Source organism: Myotis yumanensis, unplaced genomic scaffold (genome assembly GCF_028538775.1).
Source record: "Myotis yumanensis isolate MYYU_CA2020_CCGP unplaced genomic scaffold, mMyoYum1.0.hap1 SCAF_16, whole genome shotgun sequence".
NCBI lineage: Eukaryota > Metazoa > Chordata > Mammalia > Chiroptera > Vespertilionidae > Myotis > Myotis yumanensis.
In genome coordinates, this window is record NW_027223767.1 from 21,937,227 (window position 1) to 21,963,874 (window position 26,648).

The 26,648-nt window shown below is 56.2% G+C and overlaps 1 protein-coding gene across 2 annotated transcripts in view; it reads right to left on the minus strand.

Moving 5' to 3' along the window:
* Nucleotides 1-26,648, minus strand: part of KSR1 (kinase suppressor of ras 1) — a 136,753-nt gene that overhangs the window by 17,040 nt on the left and 93,065 nt on the right. For both annotated transcript variants that reach the window (XM_070394863.1, XM_070394862.1), the window contains exons 3-11: nt 16,645-16,792; nt 12,589-13,044; nt 8,512-8,520; nt 7,973-8,033; nt 7,109-7,192; nt 5,649-5,710; nt 5,445-5,551; nt 3,292-3,460; nt 1,153-1,194 (exon numbers count right to left, since the gene is read on the minus strand). In XM_070394863.1, the coding sequence (XP_070250964.1) occupies nt 1,153-1,194; nt 3,292-3,460; nt 5,445-5,551; nt 5,649-5,710; nt 7,109-7,192; nt 7,973-8,033; nt 8,512-8,520; nt 12,589-13,044; nt 16,645-16,792 (1,138 nt within the window). The remainder of the gene's footprint in view (nt 1-1,152; nt 1,195-3,291; nt 3,461-5,444; nt 5,552-5,648; nt 5,711-7,108; nt 7,193-7,972; nt 8,034-8,511; nt 8,521-12,588; nt 13,045-16,644; nt 16,793-26,648) is intronic.

Here is a 26,648-nt window from a genome sequence, read left to right on the forward strand (position 1 = left end):
GGTGGGAGGGCAAAACGTCTCTGAAGCCCCATACTTTGCATTCTGCTCCAAAATGTGTCCATGTTTGTTTTAATGGAAATAGTTCCCTTCCCTTCCCCACAGCACATCTGCAGAGCAAAATGTATCCTTTTGAAAGCAGAGGCACGTTTTCCCAATGCTTCCAGGCACTGCCCTGCACGCCATCCTAGAGCCAGCAGGCTCCTGAGGGAAACCACAGCAACAACTGGTATGAAACCACAGAGGCAGCTCGGGGAGCCTGCCCCTGCCCCAGCCAGCCTGCGCGCCTGCAGTACCCTATGGATGGTCCTCTAAGAACTGACAAATGCTCCCAGCCACTCCCCTAATAGAAGAGCCTGGAATAACCAAAATACCAAGACTTCAGCACAGACATTTTTAAACTAGGAAAAAAACAATTAGCTACAGACTTTGTCTAAAGCTGAACCTTCACATGGCTAAATTAAGATTTAAAGTGGCAGATTACTTATAATGGTGCTTGTCACCTTCAGCTAGAGAAATAAGGACTGACCAGATAAATGCCTTATGGGCAGGAATATGGCCAAATGCAAAGACTGGCACATAGTAGGTGCGCAAAACAATTTTTGTGGAAGGGAATCAATAAATGATTGTCATAAGTTTTCTTTCTTCATTGAGGCGGCTTTTCCAATAAGTGGCCAGCAGATGGCGCCATGCGACAAGGCTCTGGAAGGTGAAGCCCACTGAGTAAGGGAAGCCTGCAGACCTTCCCAAATTGGCTTTGGCTTCTGTGAGATAAGCAGTTTCCTGGTCAGTGTGCGGAGGAGCATACCATGACAGATGCACAGAAGGCATCAAAAAAAAGTCCCCCCCCCCCCCCCTCATTATGCAAAAGGAGTTCCTGCCACCTCCTGGCGTGTGACCCTGGACAAGTTGCCTGTAGTTTCTGTCCAAGGGGCTGAACAGGATGGATGCCACGGTCCCTGCCAGCAAGGTACTGCCCCTGTGAAGGCTACTACTCACCCTGCCCCCCTTTCCAGCCTCAACAGACAGGCAGCTCTCAAAACAGGGCGGTCTGAGACTCAAGCACCTCCAAGGTGCCGAGGGTGAGGCGCCCAGGTGGGCCGAGCAGAGGGGTCACAGCAGAGGACAGTTAGTGGGACCATGCAAAGGACTCACCTGGAAAGATAAACTGCTGTCTATGATGAATGAAGTAGGCAGCTTTAAACAGAAGAGGAGGTGAGTCACACACAGAACAGCAAATGAAGCGAAGGGGAGGGGGCACAGGCATGGGCTTGGAGGGCGGGCTGGTTATCGGGCTGAGGCAGGCATGTCCCCGGTGGGCCTGGCCAGGACAGGGTGATCCATGCAGGAAGGAGGAAAGAAGCTTAGAGAGAGCGGGTGTTGGCAGGAGCCCCCAGGAGTGAAGGGGCTTGCCCTGAGGACTGGGGTTCAGAGACCCAACCTCCATGGCCACCCTGCTGCAGAGCCCCAGCCCATTCCGTTCCCCTCTCAGGCCTGCTTCTCTGTGAAATGTGCACGGGCCCAGGAGGGTAAAATCAACGGGGAGAGTAATGATTCTGAAAACATTTGACCGTGGTGCTGAGGGTTCTGAGACTCGACCTCACCTTCCAGGGAAGAACATCCTCTTTTATGGAAAACTGAAGGGGGCTCGCTGGGGATCTGAACTCAGACAGCGTGCCTCTACCCCCAGCTCTGCCACTTATGAGGCTCTGGGACCTGGGGAAGTTTGTTAACCGCTCCAGTTGTATTGCACAACGGGGTATAAATAACTTTTCCCCAGGTTTATCCTTGAAGATAAGCTGAAATGCTCCTGCACAGCAGGGTGGTGGACGGCAGGGGTTTCTCTCCAAGGTTAACACCCCCCGACCAGCCCGGCCCGGACACTGCGGTGACCAGAGAGCTAACAGGGCCCGGAGAGAGTGAGGGCTCTGTGCAGCGGACAATGCGGGCCCAGCGCGGGGCATCGGGGAAAGCCGAGACGCTGGCTGACGTCACACAAAGCGCTTTCTCTGTGGCTGCTGTTTTTCAAACAGGCCCTTTCTTTTAGAAAAATCCAAACCAGGAGGTTTAGCCGAAGGCCCAGTTTCAGAGCATATTAATGACAAAGCAGAATGGGAGAGGAGGTTAATCAAATAGGCCATCGCTCAATGGCAGGGGGGACGGGTAGGGTCATGACGATGCATTCGTGTCAGAAGATACCCAGCCACGTGCGGATTAAGGAGAAGGGACAGCAAAAGAGAAAAAAAGATTCCTACAAAGGCAGTCTCTCCCCAACCCCTGAAGAAGTCCCTAGAACCCTGCTGAGATGGGCCCAGAGAGGTTGCCAGGCCTCCTGCTGGCTGCGGGTGGCCCAGCTGGGTCCCTTGGCACAGGGAGAGCTGTACGTCTGTCCTCCTGGGCCTGGAGTGACAGGTGGGACCTGCCCAGGACTCCACGGGCTGAAGCTGGCAGTGGGCCTGTGGCTCGGCCGGGAGAAAACTGGAGCATCCCAGAGCCCCTCCTTCCTCCAGGCTGCCAACTGAATACACCGAAGGCCAAGACCTACTGCTAGGAGCTGCCGGGGAGGCCAAGGCCGGGCTCAGTCCTCAAATGGACACGTGGGCTCCGCTCCTCTCCCTGGGGAGGCAGCACACCCCAGGCCTGGCCAAGAGGAAGGGGTCCTGGCCCTACAGACCCCAGGGCAGCCTGGGCTGTGGTAGAGTCAGGCCAGCTCTGGTCAGGTCGGCCCTGTGGGACTCAGTGTCGTCAACTACACCTGGGGGATAACCTAATTCCAACTCTATGGGGTCTCTAGTTTTATGGAAAAGGGAACCAACACTTCTGTTTAGGTAGCGGGTTCAGATCTCAGAGCAGGTAAGTGACAGAGGCTGGATCCCCTCTCCCAGGCCTTCTGGACCCGCCCTGGCTCCCTGGGAGCTCAGAAGCCCTGAGCCAGTGAGCAAGTCCAGTAGAAGCCAGGCATGTGCAGGAGGGCAGCATGGGGGTTCTGTCAAGAACACAGGCTTCATGTCAGACAGACTTGGCTTTGATCTTGCTCTACTGCTTACATGCTGAACAGCTCAGGGCAAGTCACTTTCTCTCTCTGAACCTCAGTGTTCCCATCTGTAAAATGGGTACAATTCAGGGCTGTTATCAAGTTTAAATACGGTAATGTAATTGAGCTGGGCACAGTGCCTGGCTCCCCGCAAGTGCTCTCAGTGGCTGCAGTGTTTGACCCTGAGCCTGCTGGGGTGTGCTGAGAAGTGCATGTGACCCCATCCCTAAAAGCCCCCCAAAAGCCCGGTGGTATGGTACCTGGGAAGTTGAACCTGCTGTCCCGCTGGCCGGGCGAGGGGTTGGGGGGCGTGGTGGCACTGGACGGGTTGGACGATGTTGGGAAGGGAGCCGGCGAGGAGGGCGTGGAGGACGTGGTGGAGGACGGGTTGCTGCTGGAGTCCAGGTGGTTCATGGTTGGAGGGTGCTCCTGCAGGACCAGAGACACAGGGAGTGGGTAGGGGCTGTCACTGCCCCGCCCTGCTGCCTCCCACACCCCTTGCCGGGACCCTCCCTTCCCCGGGTAAAAGCAAAGAGGTCAGCCCAGGGTATCCTGACGTTTCCCGGTCTAATATTTGAAGGAAGAATGGTACACTGACATCCTTACCTCAATGCCCACCCCCTAGAGGACTCCTCCTCATCTGATTTCTGCTCAAACATCCTTTCCTCTCAGAAGCCTTGCCTGAGCCCTGGCTGGGACCGCGCTCCTCCCCTCTATCCTCCCAGAGCTCCCAGGACTTCTCCTCAGGGCCCTTAACTATGTTTGCCAACTGCAGGAATCTTGGGTGGGTCGTTTTCTGAAGAACGTCTCTCCCACCATCGTGTCCTGTGAGGGCAGGGCAGGGACCACGCCTGCTCATCAGACCCCAGGGCCTGGCTCTGAGCCAGCACATAGTAGGGGTTTTTAAATGAATTCAATTCAGACCCTGACAAGTATTCGCTTTGTATGTGGCACACAGCAGCTGCCTAACAGTGTTCCCTCCTCTCTTTTGCAGACGTGCTAGCCAGGCCCACCCAGTGGCAGGAGGGTGAGGGGTGGGTGTCCGGGTGGGCAGAAATGCTGACGTGCACGTGCCCAGGGTGTGCATGGACATGAGGCGAGTGAGGGGTGTGCAAGGACGGTGTGAGGAGGGGCGTGAGGACCATGTGAGGAAGGGAACACACTTGGTGCAGTTGGAGAAGAGTGGGCAAGTGCAGAAACAAGTTGCCAAGGGGGGAGTGGCAGATCAGGGGGCTGGTATTCTACCAAGGAACTGCGCCCATCTGTGCCAGGCACTAATCCTGACAAGTAAGTTCATCACTATCATCTCGTTATCCTTAACACCCTGTGAATGAAGATCATCATCCCCACTTTACAAGACAGGAAAACGGACACTCAGATAGGGACAGGAATGCATTCAAAGTCACAGAACAAAGGGGAAAAGTCAGGACTCGAACCCAGGACTGTGGAGCCTACCACCTTTGCCCTCCCCTCTCCATTCCTGGAGGGAATGGCATCCTCAGAGGGCAAGGTGATGCCAGGCAGACAGGAGAGAAGACATGGGTGGGCCCACAGAGACAGCAGGTGGAGCAGCCCTCCAGGCGGCATCCTCCGCGTCCCCGTTGTTAACTGGCCCCGCCACCTGCCTCAGTGCCCTCTGCCCAAACCTCCACCCAGGCTGGCCCAGACCAAAGGCTGGACACAGCCACGGGCAGCCAGTCCCCTGGCTCTCAGCAGAGAGGCAAGTACATGCTAAGCCCTGGTCTGGGGCTGGGACACAACATACTTGAAACACACAGCCACACCCATAGCCGCCTGGGGGAGGCCACCCACTCCGTGGTCACCAGGATGGGGGTGGCTGCAGAAGCCATCAGCATGGATGCCTCACAGACACCAGCACCCCTGTGCACAGGGGCCCCAGACAGGCCTGGGGACCATCGTGGGGGACACGGGCCTTCGAGAATCTGTCTAGCTGCAGGGCGTCTGTCTGTGCTTAGGCGAGAAGCCCAGCCACAGGCCATGGAAGAAATGCACTTGCACGGGTTACTTCTGAAGTCCCGTTTGCCGGGCTCAGGGGCTGGGCCTATCTCTCACTCACAGGGGCCCCAGTCCTCAGTCTGTAAAATGGAGGTGATGTCAGCATGAGGGTCAAAGGAGACATCACTGGGAAAGTTCTTGACTCACAGGCAGTGAAATATCAGCTCCAAAAGGGCGAGTTGGGGCAGGGGACAGGTTACGGGCATGTAACTATACTAGGAAATGGGAAGTTTGCTACATGGTTAAAGATAGGATCTCCTCTGGCCCCCTCTGGCCCCAGATGTGGATTGCACTGTCCTGCTGGACCCCCGCATCAGGGGGCTTCACAGAGAGGAATCCGGGTGGGGGGCTCTCCTGGCAGAAGCAACAGACCCCCCCAGACCACCGTCCAACGTACCTTCTTTGTCAGTGCCTTGGGGAGGGTTCCGAAATGGGGCTCGGCTGCCCTGTCCACCGGGTTGTTGATGTCCGAAGGGACAGATTCCGTCCTCCGAATCCGAGCTACTGGAGAGGGGAAACCATCAGCAGGGAACAGACTGAGCGAGAGAGAGAGAGACTCGCCCCCAAGGCAGAGGAGAGGAGAGGAGGGCGCAGCACTCACTTGGAAGGAAGGATATCCGACAGGCGGGGGCTTCCTTGGTGCACTTGTTATGACACTTCAACCTGGTGAAGGAGGAGGGGTCAGTGCGTGGACGGCCACGCGGCCTCCCTGGGCACGGACGGGGGCGCCGAGGCACTGCCTGGCCGCCCCGTGCACCTCACCCTGGATGCCCCAATTCCCACAAATTTCTCAACAGACATGAGCTCGGAAACGGAGAACTGATGTGGACAGTCCTCGCGGCTACTCTCTGCTGAGCGTGACCACATTCCTGCTGTTGTCTGTCAGGCCTAGAGCTCGGGAGGTTTGCTTCTACCCATCTGGACTGTCACGGTGGGTCCCACATCTGCTTCTCTTTTCCAGAGAATGTCTGCCCCACCAAGGATGCCCCAGGGATGCGGGGCAGCCCCTCCCACCACATTCCAGCACGGACCACGTGGTCGGAGGGTCAGCAGGGCGGAGTCCTCGTTCTGGGCCTGCCTGCTGCCCTGTTCTGGGCCTGCCTGCTGCCCTGCGTCTGGGGGCTCTCACTGACAGATGGGCCTGCCAACCTCACCCCGCAGTTGCAGCGTTGGGCTCAGGAGTCACCCTCCCCACGTGAAAGGCACCACTTGAAAGGAGCTGGAGGCCCCCGATTTAAAGCCAAATGGCCGGGAGCCACCACAGACCTAGCTCGGGCATCTCCTCGGTGGTCAGGAGAGCCGCCCACCAGGGAAACACAATTTATCCAACTGACACGGACGAGGCCCGTCCCCTACAGGCCCGTGGGAACCCACATGCCTTTTTCACTCCGACTGGCTCAGATTCTTAGAGCTGTCCTGATGGACAGAGACCTGGAATCCTCTTCCTAGATGCATCAATGACAAAAATGGGGCCCAGAAAGGGCAAGCACCTGGCCCCACGTCACACAGCAATGTGGGGCGAAGTGGATGGGAGCAGAGATGCCAGGGCCACCCCTGTGAGGTGAGGGCGGCCAGGAAGCAGGGGACAGACCTGCTCACACCACACTGTTCCCTATCCTTGCCCTTCTCTCCTACCAGGGACCACAATGGTCTGGAAAAAGAAAGTTGGGCTTGTACAGAATCCGCATTCTTTCCTTCTGGAAGTACCACAAGCCATCGCTGTTCTTATCATAGCCTGCCCCCGTTTGCTATCCTTGTGTGCTAAAATCTGAGGCTAATTTCAGAACTCCTCCTTGTCCACCTGGCAAACTTCTGCACACCCTTCAAAGCCCACCTCAAATGGTCCCTTCTCTGGGAGTGCCCTGCTTGATGCGCCCTTCCTCTCCCTGCAGAGGGCTGCTCACTCCTGGGTGTGCTGAATGGGATCATGAATCGTAGGTTGAGGGGCACCCTTTGAACTCTGACCTGACCTAAGGCCAATAATCCAGGCTCGGGACTGTGACTAAACGACAAGTATGAAGCTGGCTCCCCTCTCCCACCCCGGCCACCCTCGCCCATCACCTGCAATGCTTGCACTTCACTCCAAACATCATGCTCTTCTGGCACACGTGGCAGATCTGCGACAGCCAGGACTTGGTGGAGAACCTGCAGCGGGTGGACACACAGAAGTGCTCTCAGGGGCCAGGAGAGCAGGGCCTGGATAGACAAGAGTCCCCAAATAGCCCAGGGAAATCAGGAGACTTGGTTCCCACCCAGAGCCTCAGGGACCCTCTCCCTGGGAGTTTGGGACACCCAGGGGCCACTGCCTCCTGCCCACGCCTCCCCCTCTCCCCCCACTCAGACTGTCCAGCCACGAAGTCATCATTGTCAAAACCCCAACGCTGGTGTGGCCATGGGTGCCAGCTCTTTGGCAGGCAACTTGGCAACAGCAACCAGAAGGATCAGTGTGCAGACCCTCTGAGCCAGAAATCAGTCTTAGGACCCGATCCAACAGATACTCCCACTGGTGTCACATGATGGACGGACAAGGCTCCCGTGGCCATCAGCCCTCCCCAACACACGAGTGCCAGCCCTGGAAGTTGCTGGAGACCCAGACGCCAGGCCTCGGCCTCAGGGGTGCGGCCCGGAGTCTGGAGCATCAACAAGCCCAACGGGGTGCTGGTGTGTGGACGGTTTTAAGAGCCACACGATATCAAGCGATACTCAGAGGAAGCTCCTGGCTCCTCCTCCCTGACCGTGACCCTGCTTCTCCTGGGACCTGTGTTTGCCCTCAGCAGACTGGGAAGAGACCCAAGGAGGTGATGGAGACAGAGCAGAGGCAAAGAGCCCTGAGAAACAGGGATCGGGACAGAGCCCCTACGCTGAAGTGAGACCCCAGCACGTGCAGGTCCCCATCCAGCTGAGCCCCTGCCCGGCTGGGCCTACCTGTGTGTCACCGAGAGCCCGATGTCCCTCCGTACCATCTGTGGGGAGCCGTGGGGGAGATCTGCAGGGGAAAAGGGAGGTCAGGCGGGCCGAGGAAGCCCTGCAGGGAGGGCCCACGCCTGTGACCTTCTATGTCGGAGATCGCAAGCCAGATGGGCACAACAACGTGCTGAGTGGCAGAGAAACGTCCCTGAACCGGCATCTATTAAACAGGGACAGGACAGGCTAACCAGGGGCGGCGTGGTCACCCTCACACATGGCCGGCTTCTCTAAGGAGCGTTACTGCCCAGCCTGTACGGTTCTGGCTTCGGGGGAAGGCGGGCGTGAGAGGCAGAAGGCAGAGTGTGTGAGGGCAGAGGCCTCCACGCCCCCACCTCTGGCACTGTCTCATGGATGCGCCCCAGGTCACCAGTTGGCGAGGGCTGCAGTCTGGTCACTCTTGTTAAGTGGTGGACGCTGCCTGACCCTTGGCAGAGGGCTGGAGGCTGGTGAGCTGTGCAGCAGCACCTCCCTAGCCTTGCTGAGAGCTCCCACGGGGCCTGGCCTCACTGGGTATCAGTCTGGGTCTTGGGGGAAGTCTCAGGCCACGGGCTGTGGGGTGCTCTTTCTGCCTGTCCCCCTAGAGGGCGCCTGGGCTCTCCTAAGCCTGGCTTCCCCAGAAGAACAGGCAGCCCCAGTGCCTGAGCATCACAGGCTGGCAGTGGAGGACCAGCTGGAAGAGATCCCCCCCATCCAGGGGCAGCCCACACACACACACACACACACACACACACACACACACAACCAGCTCCCTCCTCCCCTCCTCCCTCCCTCCCCTCCTCCACACGTGGGCCCCCTGCTCCCCACCCCCTCCTTCCCAGCTCGCAAGGCCTCGCTCCTCCTGGAATAGGTTCTCAACTGAATCCCTGGGCGGGTCTGGGAACCCTCTGGAAAGAGGTTCTAGATCAATGGTTCTCAACCTGTGGGTCGCGACTCCTTTGGGGGTCGAACGACCCTTTCACAGGGGTCGCCTAAGACCATCAGAAAATACATATATAATTACATATTGTTTTTGTGATTAATCACGATGCTTTAATTATGTTCAATTTGTAACAATGAAATTGGGGGTCACCACAACATGAGGCACTGTATTCAAGGGTCGCAGCATTAGGAAGGTTGAGAACCACTGTCCTAGACTTTCATCCAAAGATCAGACACCTGGGACCCAGAAAGGTCAGGAACATGGTGCTTTAAGGATCTGGGGCCATCCCGGGTCCTCCGAGTCAGCAGCCCTTCCCCCCCCACCCCCCCACCCCAAAGGCCACTGCACCCTCCCGGGTGCCTGGGAGCTGGCCTGGCACACAGCTGGTGCTCGTTAAGTACTGGTTCACTTAAGGCCGAGTCCCACAGACCCAACCACCAGGAGAGGGCGTGCTGGAGTGCTGACTCCTCCCACGCAGGGACCGAAGGGCCTGGCTGCCCCGCTGATGCGGGACCCACGCTGCGCCCCCTGCAGCTCTCGCCAACACATCTGCCACGCGCTGACTCTTCCCAACTCCCTCTTAGGGTTCACCCCAGGCAACAGCAGCCACACCATTAAAGCACATGGTCTAAAAGGGGTTCAGCTGCCCGGCCAGTGTGGTTCAGTGGTTGAGCGTCAACCTATGAACCAGGAGGTCACAGTTCGATTCCCGGTCAAGGCGCATGCCTGGGTTTCGGGCTTGATCCCCAGTGTGGGTTGTGTAGGAGGCAGCCAATCAATGATTCTCTCTCATCGTTAACATTTCTCTCTCTCTCCCTCTCCCTTCCTCTCTGAAATCAATAAAAATATATTTAATACTTAAATAAAATAAAAGGGGTTAGGCTGTCAGCCCAAGAGAAACAGACGGTGGGAAAGCGAGATTTCAATCATCAATCTCTGAGTGAAGCCTGTGACTGATTTGCAATGTCTGCCACGGGCACGGATACAAGGGAGGAGAGAGGGCACGTGTGCCAGGCATCGCCTGCCCCTCACGAGATGAAATGCCGGCCCTGCAGGCCTCATCCCGCCTTCCCACAGCTGGAGAAGCGGCCTCACGGGTGTGGACCCTGCATCACACAGCACCCGGGAGGACACCGGGGCCAGACTGCCCCAGGGACGCCGGCTCGATGAGGGCCCGGAGCTCCCGCCTGTGCCCTGGGGAGGGGAAGCACAGCCTCCCTGGTGGTCCTGCACCATCTCCAGCTCCAAGCCCGTACCTGACATCCCCTCCTCAGCTCTCTGCTTAGCCAGCTCAGGGCAGGACAAAGGTAAACTGCTACTTGGCTCAGGGGAAGAGGATCTGCGTCCACTGGGACAACTACAAGCAGCTCCAGAGGCTCGCTGTTTCCCGCTGCGCTGACTCAGGAGAGAAGCCCCACAGCGGAGCCCGTGCAAGAACCTGCTCCCACCCGGAGGTGGAGGGGAGGGGCGGAGATCAGGCTGCCCGGGCTTCCTCCTCGCCTCCTGAGAGCAAACCTCAGGGCCTCACTCACAGGTGAGCCGCCTTCCTGCCTCAAGGATGTCCCTGTCCTGCAGAGCCAGGCCCTGAGATGTCAGCTGGGGTCTGCAGGTGGCTGATGTCCATCTACGCCAGACAGGTAGTACCTTCCTCCCAGGAGGGCGGGGTTCCTGCCGCAGCCCAGCGGGTGAACACTCCCTGCCCGAGGTCACCTTTGGGGAGGGCCTGCCCACCGACTGTGAGTGACACAGAGAGGCTGCTGGCTGGGCTGAGGCCAGCTTGTCCCGTGGGGGCCACCTGTCCTAGCGTGATGTCCTGAGGCAGTTCCCAGCTCCTCTGCTTCTGGACCCCGGAAAGGCCAGGGGCACTAAGAGAGGGTCAGAGGCATCCACCCCGATGGGGACAGCGAGACACACACCGCTCCCGGCGGCAGAAGGAGGGGACGAAAATGAATCACTCTTACCAAACCTGGAGGAGACAGAAAAGAGAGAAAGAAAGCAGGATTAGGGCATCGTGCTGGCTCCACGTGTCCCCCAGAACATCATCCCAGGGAGGGAGGGGCAAGGCGCTGGATGAGGGCTTTGAGCACCTAGGGTGTGGGGCTAGGACGGCTGGGGAATGTGGGGACTTTCCCCAATGGGAAGGACTAGAGGTGCCCTCCTGGGCCCCCCATGGGGACAAAGCTATATCTGTGCACTCTCATACATCAGCTTCTCTGAGCCTCGCTGCCACCAGCACGGTAATTAGAGTTCCCCAGGCAGGAGGCGGGCTCAGTCTGCCAGAGAGGAACCGGCTGGGGTAGGAGGGCAGGGAGAACAGTGTGGAGCACAAAGCTGACCTCCAAGCAGGGCCGGGTGGGGACATGCCCTGAGCAGTGCTGTCAGAGGGAGAGAGAGAGCTGGGGAAACCAGGCCACTCAGCCTGCCCTTGGGGAGGCCTGAGTGTCCGTACCAGCACTAGTTCTGCTGGCTCTGTGGAGAAGAGACTCAGAGCCCCAGGGTTCGAGGCCAGCTCACCGGTGGTGGGACCTGAGGCAGAGGTGGTACCTGCCTGAGGCTCTGTTCTCCACCTGGAGCCAGAATGAGACCAGAGCCCTCCTAATGCTCTTTGTGGGGAAAATGAGCAGCAGACACCCTGGGTTTTGCCCACTGCGATGCCCTACTTCACCCTGCCCACAAGGGTATGTTGACAAAGGCAATTTTTGTAATAACAAACAACAAAAATGACAAGGAACTCAATGTCCACCAAGAGGGGAGGAGTTAAACTATACAATGACATAAAAATGAGAAAAAAATGAGGCATTTGGATAACTATAAATATGCACCAAACCAATAACCTGGTTGCTCCTGAAAGGGGAACTGGGTGATTAAGGACATGGTAGGGGGTCACTTTATACTATACATCCCTAAAAAGATGAATAAACTACACGAGCTACAAAGCTTTTGCATTTTGGACCATGTGACTGTTATTACCTATTTAAAATACGGGTAAAAAATATTAAAAAAGTAAAAGAGTACTGACATGAAGTTCTCAAGATATCAAGGTAAGTTGGAAAAGTAGGTTATAGGACAGAGTGCATGGTTTTTTATCGTCCTTAGAGGCTTCAGCCAGATATTCCATTCTCTTCTGGGCACGTGGGAGTTACACTTCCTGGCTCCTTTGTTTGGGTAGGATCATGAGTGGTGAATGGAACTTTCAGGAAAGAGCGTTTAATTGCTTTCTTCCCCTACCGCAGTGGAACATTCAGCCTGGGACCTGGAATGGGCCGACCCATGATGGACAGGTAGCATGAGCAAGAAATAAATCTTTGTTTGAAGACCCAGGGACCTGGGGGTTATTTGTCACTGCAGCATAATTCAGTCTATCCTGACTGATACATGGCATCATTTCATTTGTGTGTGTGTGTGTGTGCGCGTGTGTGCGTACACTTGCAAGGAAATCTATTAAGATTCAGCCCAAGCTGTTAAGGTAGCCTGGGGAGTAGACTGAGAGACAGGGGTTCCTTTCACTGTACATACTTATATATTAGTTGATGTTATGTCCTTTTCCAATTAAGTCTATATTACCTTTATAATGAGAAAACTGTAGTCAAAACTTTCAGTGGATTGCAAAGTCAACAACTGTCTGGCCGGAGTACTTACCTCGTCAAGTAAGTACTTGGGGAGACCTCGTCAATGCGGTTCCCCAGCTGAGACTCATGGGACTTGCTCCGGGTGAGCGTGGGGAAGCTGGGCAGCAGCTGGAAGACCTTGCGGCTGGGTGGGGGTGGCGTCCTTGGCGGCTTCAGCTTGGTGTGCCGTCGCAGCTGGGGCGTGGTTGGGGGGGTGATGAAGCTGTGCAGGGTACGGGGGGTCAGCCGGCCACTGGCGTGCAGGGGGATACAGGTGTCCGTGAGGCCCTCGCTGGGGCCAGGGGAGGGGAAGTCCGAGGTGGGCAGAGCTGACACGGAGACGGAGCGGGGACCCTGGGCATTGCTGCCCATCCTGCCCAGATGGGCGCTCCCCGGGGGCCAGGGCAGGCTGGCTGGTGAGAGGGTGTCCGTGGAAGGCCCTGAGCCACTTTCCCGCCGGGCATCCAACGAACTCCAGCCCAAGTCCTCTTTGTGCTCCCTTCCTGTGGGCCGAGAAGTCGAGTCATAGGAGGCTGGGGCTAGAGGAACGTACAGGTGAGGTGGCTAGGGCCCAGAGAGGTTAAATACCCGCTCCAACATGGCACAGCCCCTTTTATTAAAAAAATTTTTTAAAATATATTTTTATTGATTTCAGAGAGGAATAGAGAGGGAGAGATAGAAACATCAATGATGAGAGAGAATCATTGATCGGCTGCTTCTTGCACGCCCCCCCCCCACCCCCCCCCCCCCCACTGGGGATGGAGCCCACAACCTGGGCATGTACCCTGACCAGGAATCGAACTGTGACCTCCTGGTTCATAGGTCGATGCTCAAACCACTGGGCCATGCTGGCAGGGCTGCACAGCTCCTCAATGGAAGGCTTCCAGGACGAGCCTTCCCCTGGTTTATAGAGGCCTCTCACGCACAGGCATCTTTTTCCTCCTTTTCTAACGGACCGTGAGGCCCCCGCCATGGATATTACTCTCCCTGTTTTACAGAGAGAATATGAGGCCCAGAGGGGACTAGCTCGTGCGGGGCTCCTGCTGGCAGGTCTGTGGGGAACAAGCCAGCAAACCAGCTCCAAAGTGGGTGGCTTCAGAGAGGGAAGTGGCGACTGATCTTTGAAGAGTTAGGAAAGACAAGCTGGGGCTTGTAGAGAGATAACTACACTTTAAGAAAATTCAAATGTCAGGAAATGGGGCTGTACCAACCCTCTAACAGCAAATTGCCCTGGAAATTTGCTAGAAAAGAGATCCAGCTAGAATGGGATCAACAGCCGCTGGCTTATGAGAGAAGCCTGTGAATGACCTTGGGCTGCCCCCATAGTGACCTCTGCCTGAGGCCACTGAGACCTCGAGGCTCTGTGGGGCTCCAACTCAATGGCATGGTCTGTCCATTCATTCAAGCACATGCTGGACGCCGGGTATCAAGGCATAAAAAAGACATCTGCTGAGCCTGGAGAGTCCAATGAGGGTGACAGACACTCAACACAATGGTTGTGTGCTGACCAGGAGACTGATAGGGACCGAGGGAGCACAGAGGAGGAAGACCCTAAATGGCCTGGGGGTTGGGGGGCTTCCCAGAAGAGGGGGCACCTGGGCTGAGCCAATGAGGGAAGCGGTGGATGCAGCAGGTGTACTGAGCAGAGGAAACAGCACATGCAAAAGTAGGGCGCACACAGCACCTTCTGGTAACTACTAAGAGTTCCACGTGCCTTGAGAGGTCAGGACAAGCCAGGGAGGTGTAAGAGCTGAAGCGGAGGGTCAGTGCACCTGGGACCAGCTCAGGAGGGACCCTGGATGACTTGCTGGGGATTTTAGGTTTAACCTTAGAGGAGATGGGCAGATACTGAAGGGGTGGGGGCAGGGAGCAAGGACCCCATCTAGACACCCTGTTGTGGGGACTGACTGGTGCTGTGTGCTATGGAGTAGAGAGGGCACCATATTCCTGTTTACAGGCCCCTGGCACAGGGAACCCTCCTCACTCACCTTTCTTAACACCAGAGACCACAGGGAAATGACTTGGACATTTCCCATCAGACAACAGCCTCATACTGAAAAGAGCACCGAGTGTGTCACAGGCTCTGTTCTAAGCGCGTGACTGTAGCTCATTTCATCCTCACAACAACCCTATGAGAGAGGTGTTGTTACTGCCTCCATTTTACAGATGAGGAAACTGCGCACAGTGGGGCTGAATAACTGACCCAGCTCCTATGGCAGTGGTAGGCAAACTGCGGCTCGCGAGCCACATGCGGCTCTTCGGCCCCTTGAGTATACGCACTGTACGTGCGCGCCCACACGTGGTATTTTGTGGAAGAGCCACGCTCAAGGGGCCGCAGTTTGCCGACCACTGTCCTGTGGGATGTATGTGGCTGAGCTAGGCTGCAATGAGGCTGCCCTCACCAAGCCCACTGGGTGCAACGAAGACGCTGCCTGCGTGATCCGAGAGGCAGGTGACCACGGGGACCCACCCCATCTGGCAGATACCCTTGAGGTGTGGCCACCACAGGGCAGACCCATCTGGGTGGGGTGCAACCAGGACCCTTTCAGGGATGTAGAGGCACCACAAGCGGAGATCGAAGGAGAGAGAAGGACCTGTTAAAGACGCTCGCCTGAGGGGCCTCTACCAGGGCATTGTGGGAAAAGCACCCTGAGGTTGAAGAGGCCCGAGTCCCAAGCGCAGCTCTGCTATGCGCCAGGTGTGGAACGCAGACAGCTCGCCCAGTGCGTCCGATGCTCTAATCTAGCTGCTAAAGGAACTTACTGCCACCGCTCAAAAGGGTGTTGCCACATACGTGTCGAGTGCCCGGCTTAATAAATTAGTGCTTAATAAGTTAGCGATCTCCCTATCTTGGCATCCGGCAGCCTTCCCAACACACACAGGTCACCACAACTTGACAGCTGGCTTCTCCGCAGTTCTTTACAGTTCAGGCCCACAGAGGGAGGGCTGACAAGTTGCCCCGAGATTCCGGCTTAGGTGGCAAGTACTTTTAAATTTCCACAATGTGGGAACCAACCAACCACCATCAAAGACTGAGGCTGAGATCCCCTCTCTGCCTCCACGTGCTGTGTGTCTTTCGACTCCCCTCTCTGGGCTCCGTCTCCTCCTCGTTGACCGTGTCTCTGTCATTTCATTCTCTGCACCTGCCAGGAGGCCTGGCGCATCGAGGTTTTCTGAATCGAGTAAGCTCTCCGCAGAGGTTCTGTGCTCAGAGGTGGGCTTGGTGCAATGGGGCCGGGGGAGAAATGAAGCCCAGTCTCCTCTGATAAAACAATCAAGCAGAATATAAACCTCAGTGCTTTCCTTAAGCCTCAGGCAGCCAGAAATACGACAGGTGGCTCAGATAATTAAAAAACACACCTAATTCCACTCATTAGGCTCATTTCAAAGCCTGATCTGTGTGGTCGGTAGTGGGAGCATTAACAGTCAGGGTGTTTGAAGTTGTCTCCAAGGCAAGAATTCGAAAGCCAGCAAATGATTCCCCGGGAATGCAGCTAATGCCAGGATTACACGCTTCGCCAGGGGCAGCCATGCACACGCCCAGGGCTGAAACACTGTATAATATCTCCAATCCCGCTTGGCTCAGGCCGAGCCCACCTCGGTGTGTGCCTTCTGAGCGCACGCACGGCCCAGCCAGCCAGTGAGGACCGGAGACCAGAGAGGTGGGGAGAGGGCTGGGGGGCGCTGGGGTAGGGAGGGGGCTGGAACGCAGGAAGCTGCTGGAGGGGTCACAGAGCCCAACAAGTGTTCTCCAAAGAGGGGAAATCATACAGGGCCTGCCCGGCAGGCCAGCCTGCGGTTTCTAACAAAGGCTAGAGCTTCCCGTGTTAGCACTGGCCAGGTCTGAGCCTCTGACCTGGGGAGAACCTCTGTCCCAGGTCAGGTCCATCACACACTTTCTGAATGTCTGCCCTGGCCTTTCCAAGCGACCCCAGGACCCCTAGGCCACACCTGCTCCACCCATCATCCACTCAGCAACGGCCATGGCCCCCAGGGAACCAGGCCTAGGGGTCCTGGGAGAACAGGCGGGTGTCTGAGCCAAGGTGGAGGGAGAGGGAGCCAATGGGGCTGGCCTTGGCGCTGGGGAGGCAGGCCCTACCTACCCAGGCCTGTCACCTTCCGCAGGCAGGTGAGGGCGTACTGCAGGCGGCCACACTCCTCCGCACTGGCCCCACAGCGCCGCAGCGTCTCCTTCACCTTGGCCTCGTTCATGTCCAGCAGGGCATCCAGCGTGAGCTCTCGGAGGATCTCCTGAGGAGGCACAGAAGGGACAGGCAGAGAGCCGGTGAGCACGCCGGGGGTCTGGTCTTCATTCCCCCCCTGGCCAGCGCCGGCCTCCCCGCTGAGTGGCAGGGGCCAGCTGCTGGTGGGCAGGCCTCCAACACGAGGCCGCCACTTGTCTGAGGTCTCAGGCAGCCAGCCCTCACCCCAACCCCGCCCTCCCAGAGACGGCAGCTGAAGTGGAGAGGCCTCAGCTTCGGGGTGGGGGTGGGAGGGAAGGAAGGAAGGGGAAAATCTGAAAAGTGTTGATCAGGGCACATGGCCCCTCTTGTTTCTTTTCGTTCCTCTGCTCAGAAAAATGATGAATCACGACAACTTTCTAGAATGACAGTACTTGAGATAAAGACGGCCCTTTACAATTCTGCTGCACTGTATCTGAATCAGACAAGATTTCAAATAAAACTGGCTTAGTGATAGGATTAAAAAGAATTAACCCTCACCCTGGCCGGGTGGCTCAGTTAATTGGAGCATCGTCCCATACACTAAAACAGGGGTCCTCAAACTTTTTAAACAGGGGGCCAGTTCACTGTCCCTCAGACCGTTGGAAGGCCGGACTATAGTTTTAAAAAAACTATGAACAAATTCCTATGCACACTGCACGTATCTTATTTTGAAGTAAAAAAACAAAACGGGAACAAATACAATATTTGTATTTGCATGTGGCTCTCGGGCTGTAGTTTGAGGACCCCTGCACTAAAAGGTTGCAGGTTCAATCCTTGGTGGAGGCGGGTACTGGAGGCAATGTTTCTCTCTCACATCGATGTTGCTCTAGCTCTCGCTCTCACTCTTGCTCTCAAAAATAAATAAAAACATATCCTCAGTTGAGGATTAAAAAAAAAAATTTAACCCTCAACAGGCATATAGGCCCTTACTACCTTCCTTTAGTTAATTCTCAGTCAAAACCTTCCAAAGGTTAAGGTAGCAGAGAGGGAGTGAGAGACTGAAGTGTGAAAAGGACACCATGTGGACTTGGAAGATGGAGGGACCACATGAGAAGGAATGTGGATGGCCTTTAGGGGAGCGTGTCCCCCAATGGCCAGCAAGGAAAGGGGCACCTCAGACCTATCTGGCCACCAGGAACTAGATTCTGCCAACCACCTGAATGCCCTTGGACGTGGCTTCTTCCCAAAGCTTCCAGGTAAGAGGCCAGCCTGGCTGATGCCTGGGCTTAAGCGTGGTGAGATGCTAACAGGGAGCTAGCAGAGGCCACCTGGACTCCTCCAGCCAGTCTCCCCCTACAGAACTGTAAGCTAATCAATGGGGCTTGCAAGCCACTGATTTGTGACGCAGCAGCAGAAAACTCCTTCGAAGAGGGATGATCTGAATCGAGGCCTAACTGACTTCAAAGCTGTGCTCTTTCCCCTCATCAAGGGGAAGAAACCCCTCTGGTTCTGATCACTTTGAGTCACAGGTGACACCAAGCCTGGAGCAGGTCCCTGGCCGCGGTGGCTTGTGGGGTGACTGCCATGAAAACGCGTCCTTGCACTGCTATGCGATATGGCCGAGCACAGAGAAAGCTCAGAGTTGCGGGACCAGTGGTAAGATGTTCTGGGTTTTCTTCTTCTTTGGCCCCCTTCTATATGTTCCAGATTTTCTATAACAGAGAACGCCAGACACCCCACACCCAGTGATTCATATGAAGCTCACAATCCTTGAGAATCTAATCTGGTTTTCATTGATTTTAGCAAGCTGTGTCTAATTTTACTTTAAAAGAGTAATGCTATCGTCAGACTACCCCAAAGTGTCAAAACTGAACCTGATAAAGATACTGGCTGTGAGTCACTGGGGCAACAGTTTGGGGCTTTGTGATGCTCTGGGCTTCGTATGTGGCCCCTGAAGTCTGGCCACGTCCGCCCCTCTCCCCTCCCCACCTCTGTCTTGTCTGTATATTCTTCAGTCTCCAGGGTTGTGGACAAGAATCTCGTAGCTGTTTAGGGTGATGCACCCCAACAGTTAGAAATAAACACACAAGTGAAAGCACCAAGAAGCTCATCATGGGCTGGACAAACCCGTGGTTGTCAGACATCCTTCTGACGATAAAACCAGAGCGTCACAAGACGATGATAAGAACAGCACAGAGAGGGCGCTGATTAGATAACAGCCCTGGGCAGAAACTTTTGTTCATCGGTGTATTTTCCTTTACTGCCCTCAGTAACGCGCTTCAGCAAATGCAGTTGTGACATCTTTCCCGATTTTACTATGAAAAGAAAGTTGGCAGCATTGTCAGGGGACAAACAAATGGCGGGTGACCTTTACACAAGTGCAGACACCACCCTCCACCTCTCCCTGGAGCGTCCTGTCCTCCCTCCGTTGGTTCTCACGGAGGATCCTGCATTTCCCAAGGCGGTGATGACTCAGCAGGTTTCCAAGAGGAGGTTCCTGTATCTGCCTGATTGTGTGTGTGTGTGGGGGGGGTGGGGGGGGGGGGGACACACAACAATGACATGGACACCAACAAGCCCAGAAACTCAAGCCCCAATCTAACTAAAATGCAAAGGATTGGTTTTCTTTCTTTATATTCCTCTCTTCCCCACCCACACCAAGTGTCAGTTTCTCCAACATAATAACTACATTTATTATTACAAACTATTTGCCAGTACAATAGGCCCAGTACTTTGTATAGTACTATCTCCGTTCAAAACAATTCAGCAAGGAGAGGTATTAAGCCCATCTTACTGAGGCTCAGAGACCTCATGCAAGGCTACTTAATAAATGGCAGGGCCAGAACTGAAACCCAGGGATGCCATCCCCCAAACTCCTTCCATGATTCCAATCCGGGGGTCCCACTCAAACTGGAGCGGCCCCAGCTTCTTCCCGGACGGGCGTCGCTTCCTGGAGTATGAACTCTGCATCAGTGAAATGAGAGTGCTTAGCACACCACTGTGGCCGTGGTTTCTGACCGCTCCTTCCACTCTCCAATCCCTGGTCCCTCCCCGCAGGGCTGGATCGCTGGGCTGGGGAGAGGGACCACCTTCCTACCTGAAAGGGCCGTCAGTGAGCTATCCCCCAGTCAGCGGGTTTCCTGGCAGCGAGGGTCTCAAACACGCAGCCTCGGGGCCAGGCCTTGGGAAGTGAGATCCGAGGAGATGAGGCCCCTGGTTCTGTTTCTTGATGGAGACACGTGTCCTAGAAACTAGCCTCTGGCCTCTACTGGACAATAAGAAGTCCAGGAGCAGCAGCAAGTGATGTTAGTCAGAAACCCACCCTCTGCCCTCAGGCAGTGCTGGGGTAAGAGGGGAGGCTATGGGAGGGGCACCAGATATTCTGGTTTTCAAGAAATCTGAGTTTTTATTTTAAAATAAAAATGTTACATGGTGGCAACTAATGCAAACTTGTGCAACCAAACAATGGTTCCACGGCGCCCCCAGACTCCCGCATGGAGACCCTGCATGAAGAACCTGACGCCTTCCGAATGTCTGATCAGCGGATTTCGAAAGCTTGATTTCTGCAGGCAAATGGGGAGAACTGGTGGCCCAGCAGCCAAGTATCCTTGGCAACATACCACTGGGCGGCCAGGCCTTCTCGGTGAGGTACCCACCGTGGCTCTGGCACCCCCATCTTAGAAACAAAGTGCCCAGCCTTCCAAAGCCTCTGAGTGACTTTGGACCAGAGTTATTTCAATCCAGAGGGGAGAGCATGAGGCAGGGATGCTGGAACCAGCGGCTCCCAGCTAAACAACAGCCAGGCTGGGCCATGGCCGTGCAGGCCCTGGAGTGGCCCGGCCATCTCCTTCTATCCTGACTCAAGCAAAGCCCCTCAGCAACTCGGCACCCCCAAACCTCACACACGGATGTGACTTGCCCACCCATGGTGCCAAGTCTGAGTTAGGAAGTTATTTCAGACCAGGGTAATTCACATACAAACTTTCCGGATAATTTCTCAGCCAGAAGCAAATTAGGGGATCAGTTTAACCACCTTCTAAAGGTGAACTCACAGACCTGCTGACAACCTGGCAGGCAGAGCAGCTCTGAAACCCTCTCAGGTCTCAGAGGCCTCAGGAGAGCCGCACACCTGCCTGCAGGCACAGGGAACGTGCCACCTGTCCCACAGCCACGGGCCCTACCCCCAGTTCTGGGGAAGGGACAAAGGCCAAGAGGCGATTGTTTTGAGGAGAATCACTGCCCACCCCACCCCAGCTTCCGTGTAAAGAAGAAAATACAAACTAGAAACCAAAAAGGGAGGGCAGGGCTGCCCAGCCCATTTTGGGAGTTATCCTCGCTCCTGAGCCGGGGTGAGCAGGGAGCACAGAAGCAGGGCAGTGAGAACACGGGTCAGAGCGAGAGTTCGAGGACACTGGCTGCGCCTCTGCCCATCTCCTCCAGACACAATGTACACTCCCCAGTGGGCGGCATTCAGTTATTCTTTCTTATATGCATCATGATTAGAGAGCAGGGTCAGCTGGGCACTGAGGTCCCTCCCCGCATGTGATCATTAAACTGCTGGCTCTGCTTTCTATAGAAGGGGGGGTGAGGGGCCTGGCCCAAACACGGCGGCCCCCCTCCCCTCAGCAGCTGGCAGTGGCTGGAGTCAGGCCAGGCGGGTATCAAATGGTATCCCGAGACTTACCAGCAGCCACGGGGCTGCCTGGGTCTATACTTAGAAACCTGTGCCGGCTTACACGGAGAGCCATCCACGCTCACCGTGCTCGGTCAAGTGGACAGTGGAAATGCCAGGGCGCTTCCAAGCGTGTGTAGGGGCCACATGGTAGCTCAAGCCAGCATCAGGCGGAGGCCGGGTGGAAGGAAGACCAAGAGGCAAACCCAAGCTTTGTGCATCTGTTTAGCTTTCTAGGCCTAGAGCACAGGATGGGTCAGTAAAGTCAGGAACTGCTCCAATCAGTGCTGCTGGCAATCAAGGTCCATTTGCAGAACATGGATTTCTGGGGTGGCGTGGGGGCGGGGGGGGTGGAGGGGAGGGTGGGCAGAGGCCTCTTCCAGCTTCCCTGGCTGGGAGGGGAGGTGGTCATTAAAGGGCCAGGATCCTTCACCACAGATGCTTCCCTGGGAACTGGTCCCAGCAGAGCCCAGAGGTGGACTCCCAGAACCCTGCAGATGGTGATGTAGGACCCCTCACACCTACCAGGCCAGGGCCCAAGGAGGGTTGGGAAAGGACAGAGAGAAGAGCAGGGAGATTTCTATGGCATCTCAGGCTGGGAGCCCACATGCCTCCAGTTGGCAAGGGAGCCCCTTCCTTCCTGCTCCCCACCCCTGGGGCCGGTGAGACTTGGATAATAGCTGGATATTCTGGGAGGCACAGGAGTGGCTGGGAAGGTGAGCCGCCTGGGGTTTCCATGGAGATGAGCAGACAGCTTGGGGACACTGGCTTTGCCTCTGGACAGGGTCTGTGCCAGCCCCTTTACTATCCCACTATCCCAGTCCTGGCAACAAGGCAAAGCCCCTCCCAGGGGAAGTCAGCCACTTCCTGGAGGCCTTCTCTTCATCACCTCCCAGCGGGCTCGCCCAGCAAAGGGTGGGTCAGGTTTGGTCCTTGGAACCCCCTTGACTCTGGGCAGTCCCTGCTCCTCTCTGGGCTTTGACTTCATCATTTATAGAACAAGTGGGTTTGTGGGTTTGCCTAGATCGGATCTGGGGCTCTCAACCCTGGTGGCACCCTGGAGGGACCTGGGGGTGGGGGGCTTTTAAAAAATCCTGGTGCCCTGGCCCCCACCTCAAACCAATCAAATCAGAATTTCTGGGGTGGGGACCATGGGGGCAGACAGCCTGCTGGGTCTTGAGTCTGGCCAAATAACCCAGGGCAGAAAGGGTCTCAGAATGCCCAGTTCGGAAGGCGGGTCTGGCCAGGGCAGGGCTGCGCTCTGGGGCTTGACCTCCTTCAACTCGACCCCAGCCTAGCCCAAGCGCACAGCCGTCCCAGGGGACGTCCTCTCCTGCACAACAGGGCCTCCCTCCCTCCCACAAGGCAGAGAGAGGCTCACCGAGTGGGGGGCCTCGCTGGAATCTCCAGGGAGTAGTTGTCTTTGGCCCATGTATTGGAATGTCTGGGCTTGAGAGCCTCGGAAAGATGGTGCGGTGGTGAGATGGGGTGTGGAGGGTGAGGTTAAAGGGGAGACGAGAAGGGGCCAATAAAGGGTGGATGATGAGCATGTATTATGCATTTCCTGGGTGCCAGACACTCTGCTAAACGAAGGTAAGCGGTCACCACATGCAATCTTCATAACATCCTGAGATGGGTGATAAAGATCAGAGAGGGTAGATAACTTGCTCAAGGCCACACAGCCCAATTGGTGAGGCTGAGGTATGGCCATTTCTGCCTAGTCCCAGCCAGCCGACCCTGCCTGCACTGGTACCCACTTCTTTGCTCTATAAAGCGAGCTCTTTTTCCCAGAGCAGAGCCTCCCTGGCACCAGAGGTCACATCTGGCTTTCTTGGCTCCACACCCTTCCCTACCCTCTCACAGCTGGGGTGAGCTCCAGCTGTGGGGTTAAAAGCAGCTGGAGGCCTCTCAGGGGATCTAGTCTCCACATTCCTTCTCAATCCCCTCGGCTGGCCTGCTGGGTGCCCCTTCAGCTCCCCTCCTTCCCCCAAGAGGAAATGGGTGCTTCCCACCTCTGCCTGAGACTGAACCTCTAGCATCTGGCAGCATCTGGCAGCATCTGCCATCACCACAGCCACCACCACCACTCCAGGGGCCTGGCCCTACTCCCTGGAAGAGCCTGACTGTGGCTGCCTCCCAGGCCCCGTTCTTTCTCCTATAAACCCGAGGTACCGAGGACAGAAATGGGCAGGAAATGTTTGCTGAACAGGCAGAGAGTCAGTATTTTCAGCTCTGCGGGCCGTATGGTCTCTATCACCACTACTCCGCTCTGCCAGGAGAGCACCAAACAGCCAGACAGGGTGTAAACAGACGGGGCGTGGCTCTGTGCCAATACAGCGTCCAGCACGGACACTGAAACCCCAAGTTCATGTAATCTTCACATGTCACAAAATTCTTCTTTTGGTTCCTTACCAGTTAAAAATGTGAAAGCCGTTCTTAGTTCACAAGACTGTCCAAAAACCCAGTGGTGGGCTGGATTGGCCCAGGGGCCATAGCTGGTAATCCCTGCCTAGTGGGTCATTCATTCAGTCACTCAACAAACACACCACATCTGGCGGCCCTGGGCCCCACTGCTCCTTCCCTCCCAGCCCGCCGCCGTGCTGACAGGTCTTCAGCCCGGTCAACCCCAACACACTCCCAGCAGAAGGGGACACAGGCAGAAGCTCCGCGGCAGGCCCACGTCTGTCACCGAGGTGGCCTGCACTTTCTCTGTGGCATCAACACACATTTCCAAAATTGCTCCTTCTGGCTGCCGTTTGAAAATGGCCAGACACATCCAGCATGAGACACACACACACACACACACACACACACACACCAGTTTGGGGGCTGTGTGCTTCTCCCCAGGACATGCTACTCCCAAAATGAAGAGAGGAGATAGGTGGGCTTCCACAGTGGGTTCTCTACACACAGGATGTATGCTGTTGGGGGGAAAACCCCATATTATTCACCAGGCTCCACAGTTTAAAACTCGAGTCAAAACTGGGATACTCTAAAACAAACAAACAAAACAGATTGGGGTCAGGGTAGGACAGGGGGAGGGTTTACCAGCAGCCAAAGAGTAACACTAACCCTCGATGACGCTTGGCTTCTGGGGAACAGGCAAGTGGGAAAGTCCCTCCTCCCTGCACAAGCAGGGTGCTGTGGAGGGGCCGCAGCTAAGTGAGTGGGGTTGGGGGGTCGGGGTGCTGCAGAGCTTCCCCAGACCTACAGCCGCTCCCCCCGCCCCCCCGCCTGTGTCCCTGGGTGACGCAGCAGTTGAGAGGTGGATGAGCAGGGTGGCAATGGGGACACAGGCCAGGCCGGCGATGGGTGAAGAGGAGGGCTCCCGAGGGAGGGTGAGGGGTGCTGTGCCATCCCAACAGGGACACTCCTGAGAGGGAAAGGGGAGCCGTGAGGAACTGCCTGGGACAGGAGCCCTAAACTGGGAGGCCCGATAATCCTCGGCAGAGGGTGCAGGGGACGGGGTTTGGCTTGAAATGTGTGTCACCATGAGGGAACTCAGCTCACCCGAGGGTAAAGGCACTGACAGAAATAAACAGGGGCCTTGGGTGTGGCCACTTTACAGCCATCTCTGTGGCTTGCTGGTCCCCAAATTCTCCCCTTTCCGATGGTCCCCTATTCAAACACACCATTAAAGAGAGGATTCTGAGACAAGCCGACTCTGTCTCCCTCCCCTGCCTCCTCTATATCCACAGAGCGAGACCTCTGAGCTCAGCCAGTGAGGCCCACCCAGAGAGTGTGAAGCCGGGCCAACGGGCCTCAGGTACAGCGGCTTCGTCGGGGTCTGGAGGACTCCCCTTGGGGCCAGGAGGCCAATCACAGACCCATCCACCAGAGGGGCATGTCCCAGTGTCCAGCGTGTGGTCTGTCCTTTGGGCTGTCTGTCTGTCCAGGCGGGGGATTCATCGAGCACAGGAAGTGAGTCCAGAGCTGGAGACCTGAGACCCAGACTGCTCCCACCTGAGGACAGGGACCTCATTATATCACAGCTGCCCCCCAGGTGTCCACCTAGGCGACCAAGACCTCTCTTGTTCTGGGTGACCAGGCAGGTGTTCCTGGAGGTGGACAGCCCCTCTCCGTAGTTTTCCAGAAACTATGACAATTCCTGCCTCGCAGCAGCAATGGGAGCCCAATGGAGCCCTGAGTGTGTGGCCAGGACCCAAGTCAAGGAGGCCATCGCCAGAGTCACTAGGGTCTAAGGGCATGAAAGGGGCCAATGGATATTCTTGAGCTAACAGGGGAGAAACCCTTCCTCTGCCAAGGTCAAAGGCAGAGTTCGAGGGGACCTTAGAGACAGTCGAGTCCAATACTCATTTTACAGAAGAGGACACGGAGGTCCCGAGAGGGAGGGGACCTGCCTGGTCACCCAGAACAATAGCGCCAGAACCAGGCCCTGCCAGTGACCAGCACCAGGATGCATCCTACCCCTGGAGAGCTCACCGTCTCCCAGGGTGGGCATTCCTTATCCACAGGCGAAGGTTTTATTCTGCCAGGTTTCCTGAGCTGCTCGGACAGGTGAGCCAAGGGGAAGACCTCCCTGAGGTCTGCCCTGAGAATCACTTCCAAAGGCGCAGGTTCCAGGGATGCCAAGCCACGTGGGCCCAGAGCCCTGTGGGATCCAGACGCAATGGCGTTCTGGGCTCGTGGCTCCACCCAGCGCCTGGCACGTCCCTAATGTGTTGGTGACTCAAAAGGTGGCGGGTGAGCAGCAATCCTCATCTCCACGGCCTTGCCTACCCCCTACCCATGCCCACGTGGCTGACAGCACACACTTTTCTTCTTTTTGAAAAGAAGAAGCAAACCCCACATCGCCAGCTACACCCAAACACCCAGGTTCCGAGACACGACCAAGGCCCACCCAGGGCTGTGGCACCCTGACTCTTACTCTGCTTCTCGACATACTTCCTCTTTTCACATCCAGCCTGACTATAAAAATAACAACCACCGGTACTATCGCAACCCACGAAGTGGCCTGGGCACACGGCTTGGTAGCTAAGGAAAGTGAGAGCTGAGGAAAGTGAGGTTCAGAGAGATTAAGTCACTCACTTAAGGTACGGCCAGTGAGCGATGGTGCCTGGATGGGTCCTGGTCCGTGTAACTCTGAAGTTAGCGCTCATGCCTCTACACAGTTTGGCCTCCCTGGCCTGGTTGACCAGAAGCCCTGAGAAGCAGGGCTGGGCCCGCCTGTACAACCGCAGTTGCTTAAGCTCCTGCAGAAGGAGTAGCTCCAAGCAAATGTATGCCCTCTTCAAACCAAAAGCAAGAACAG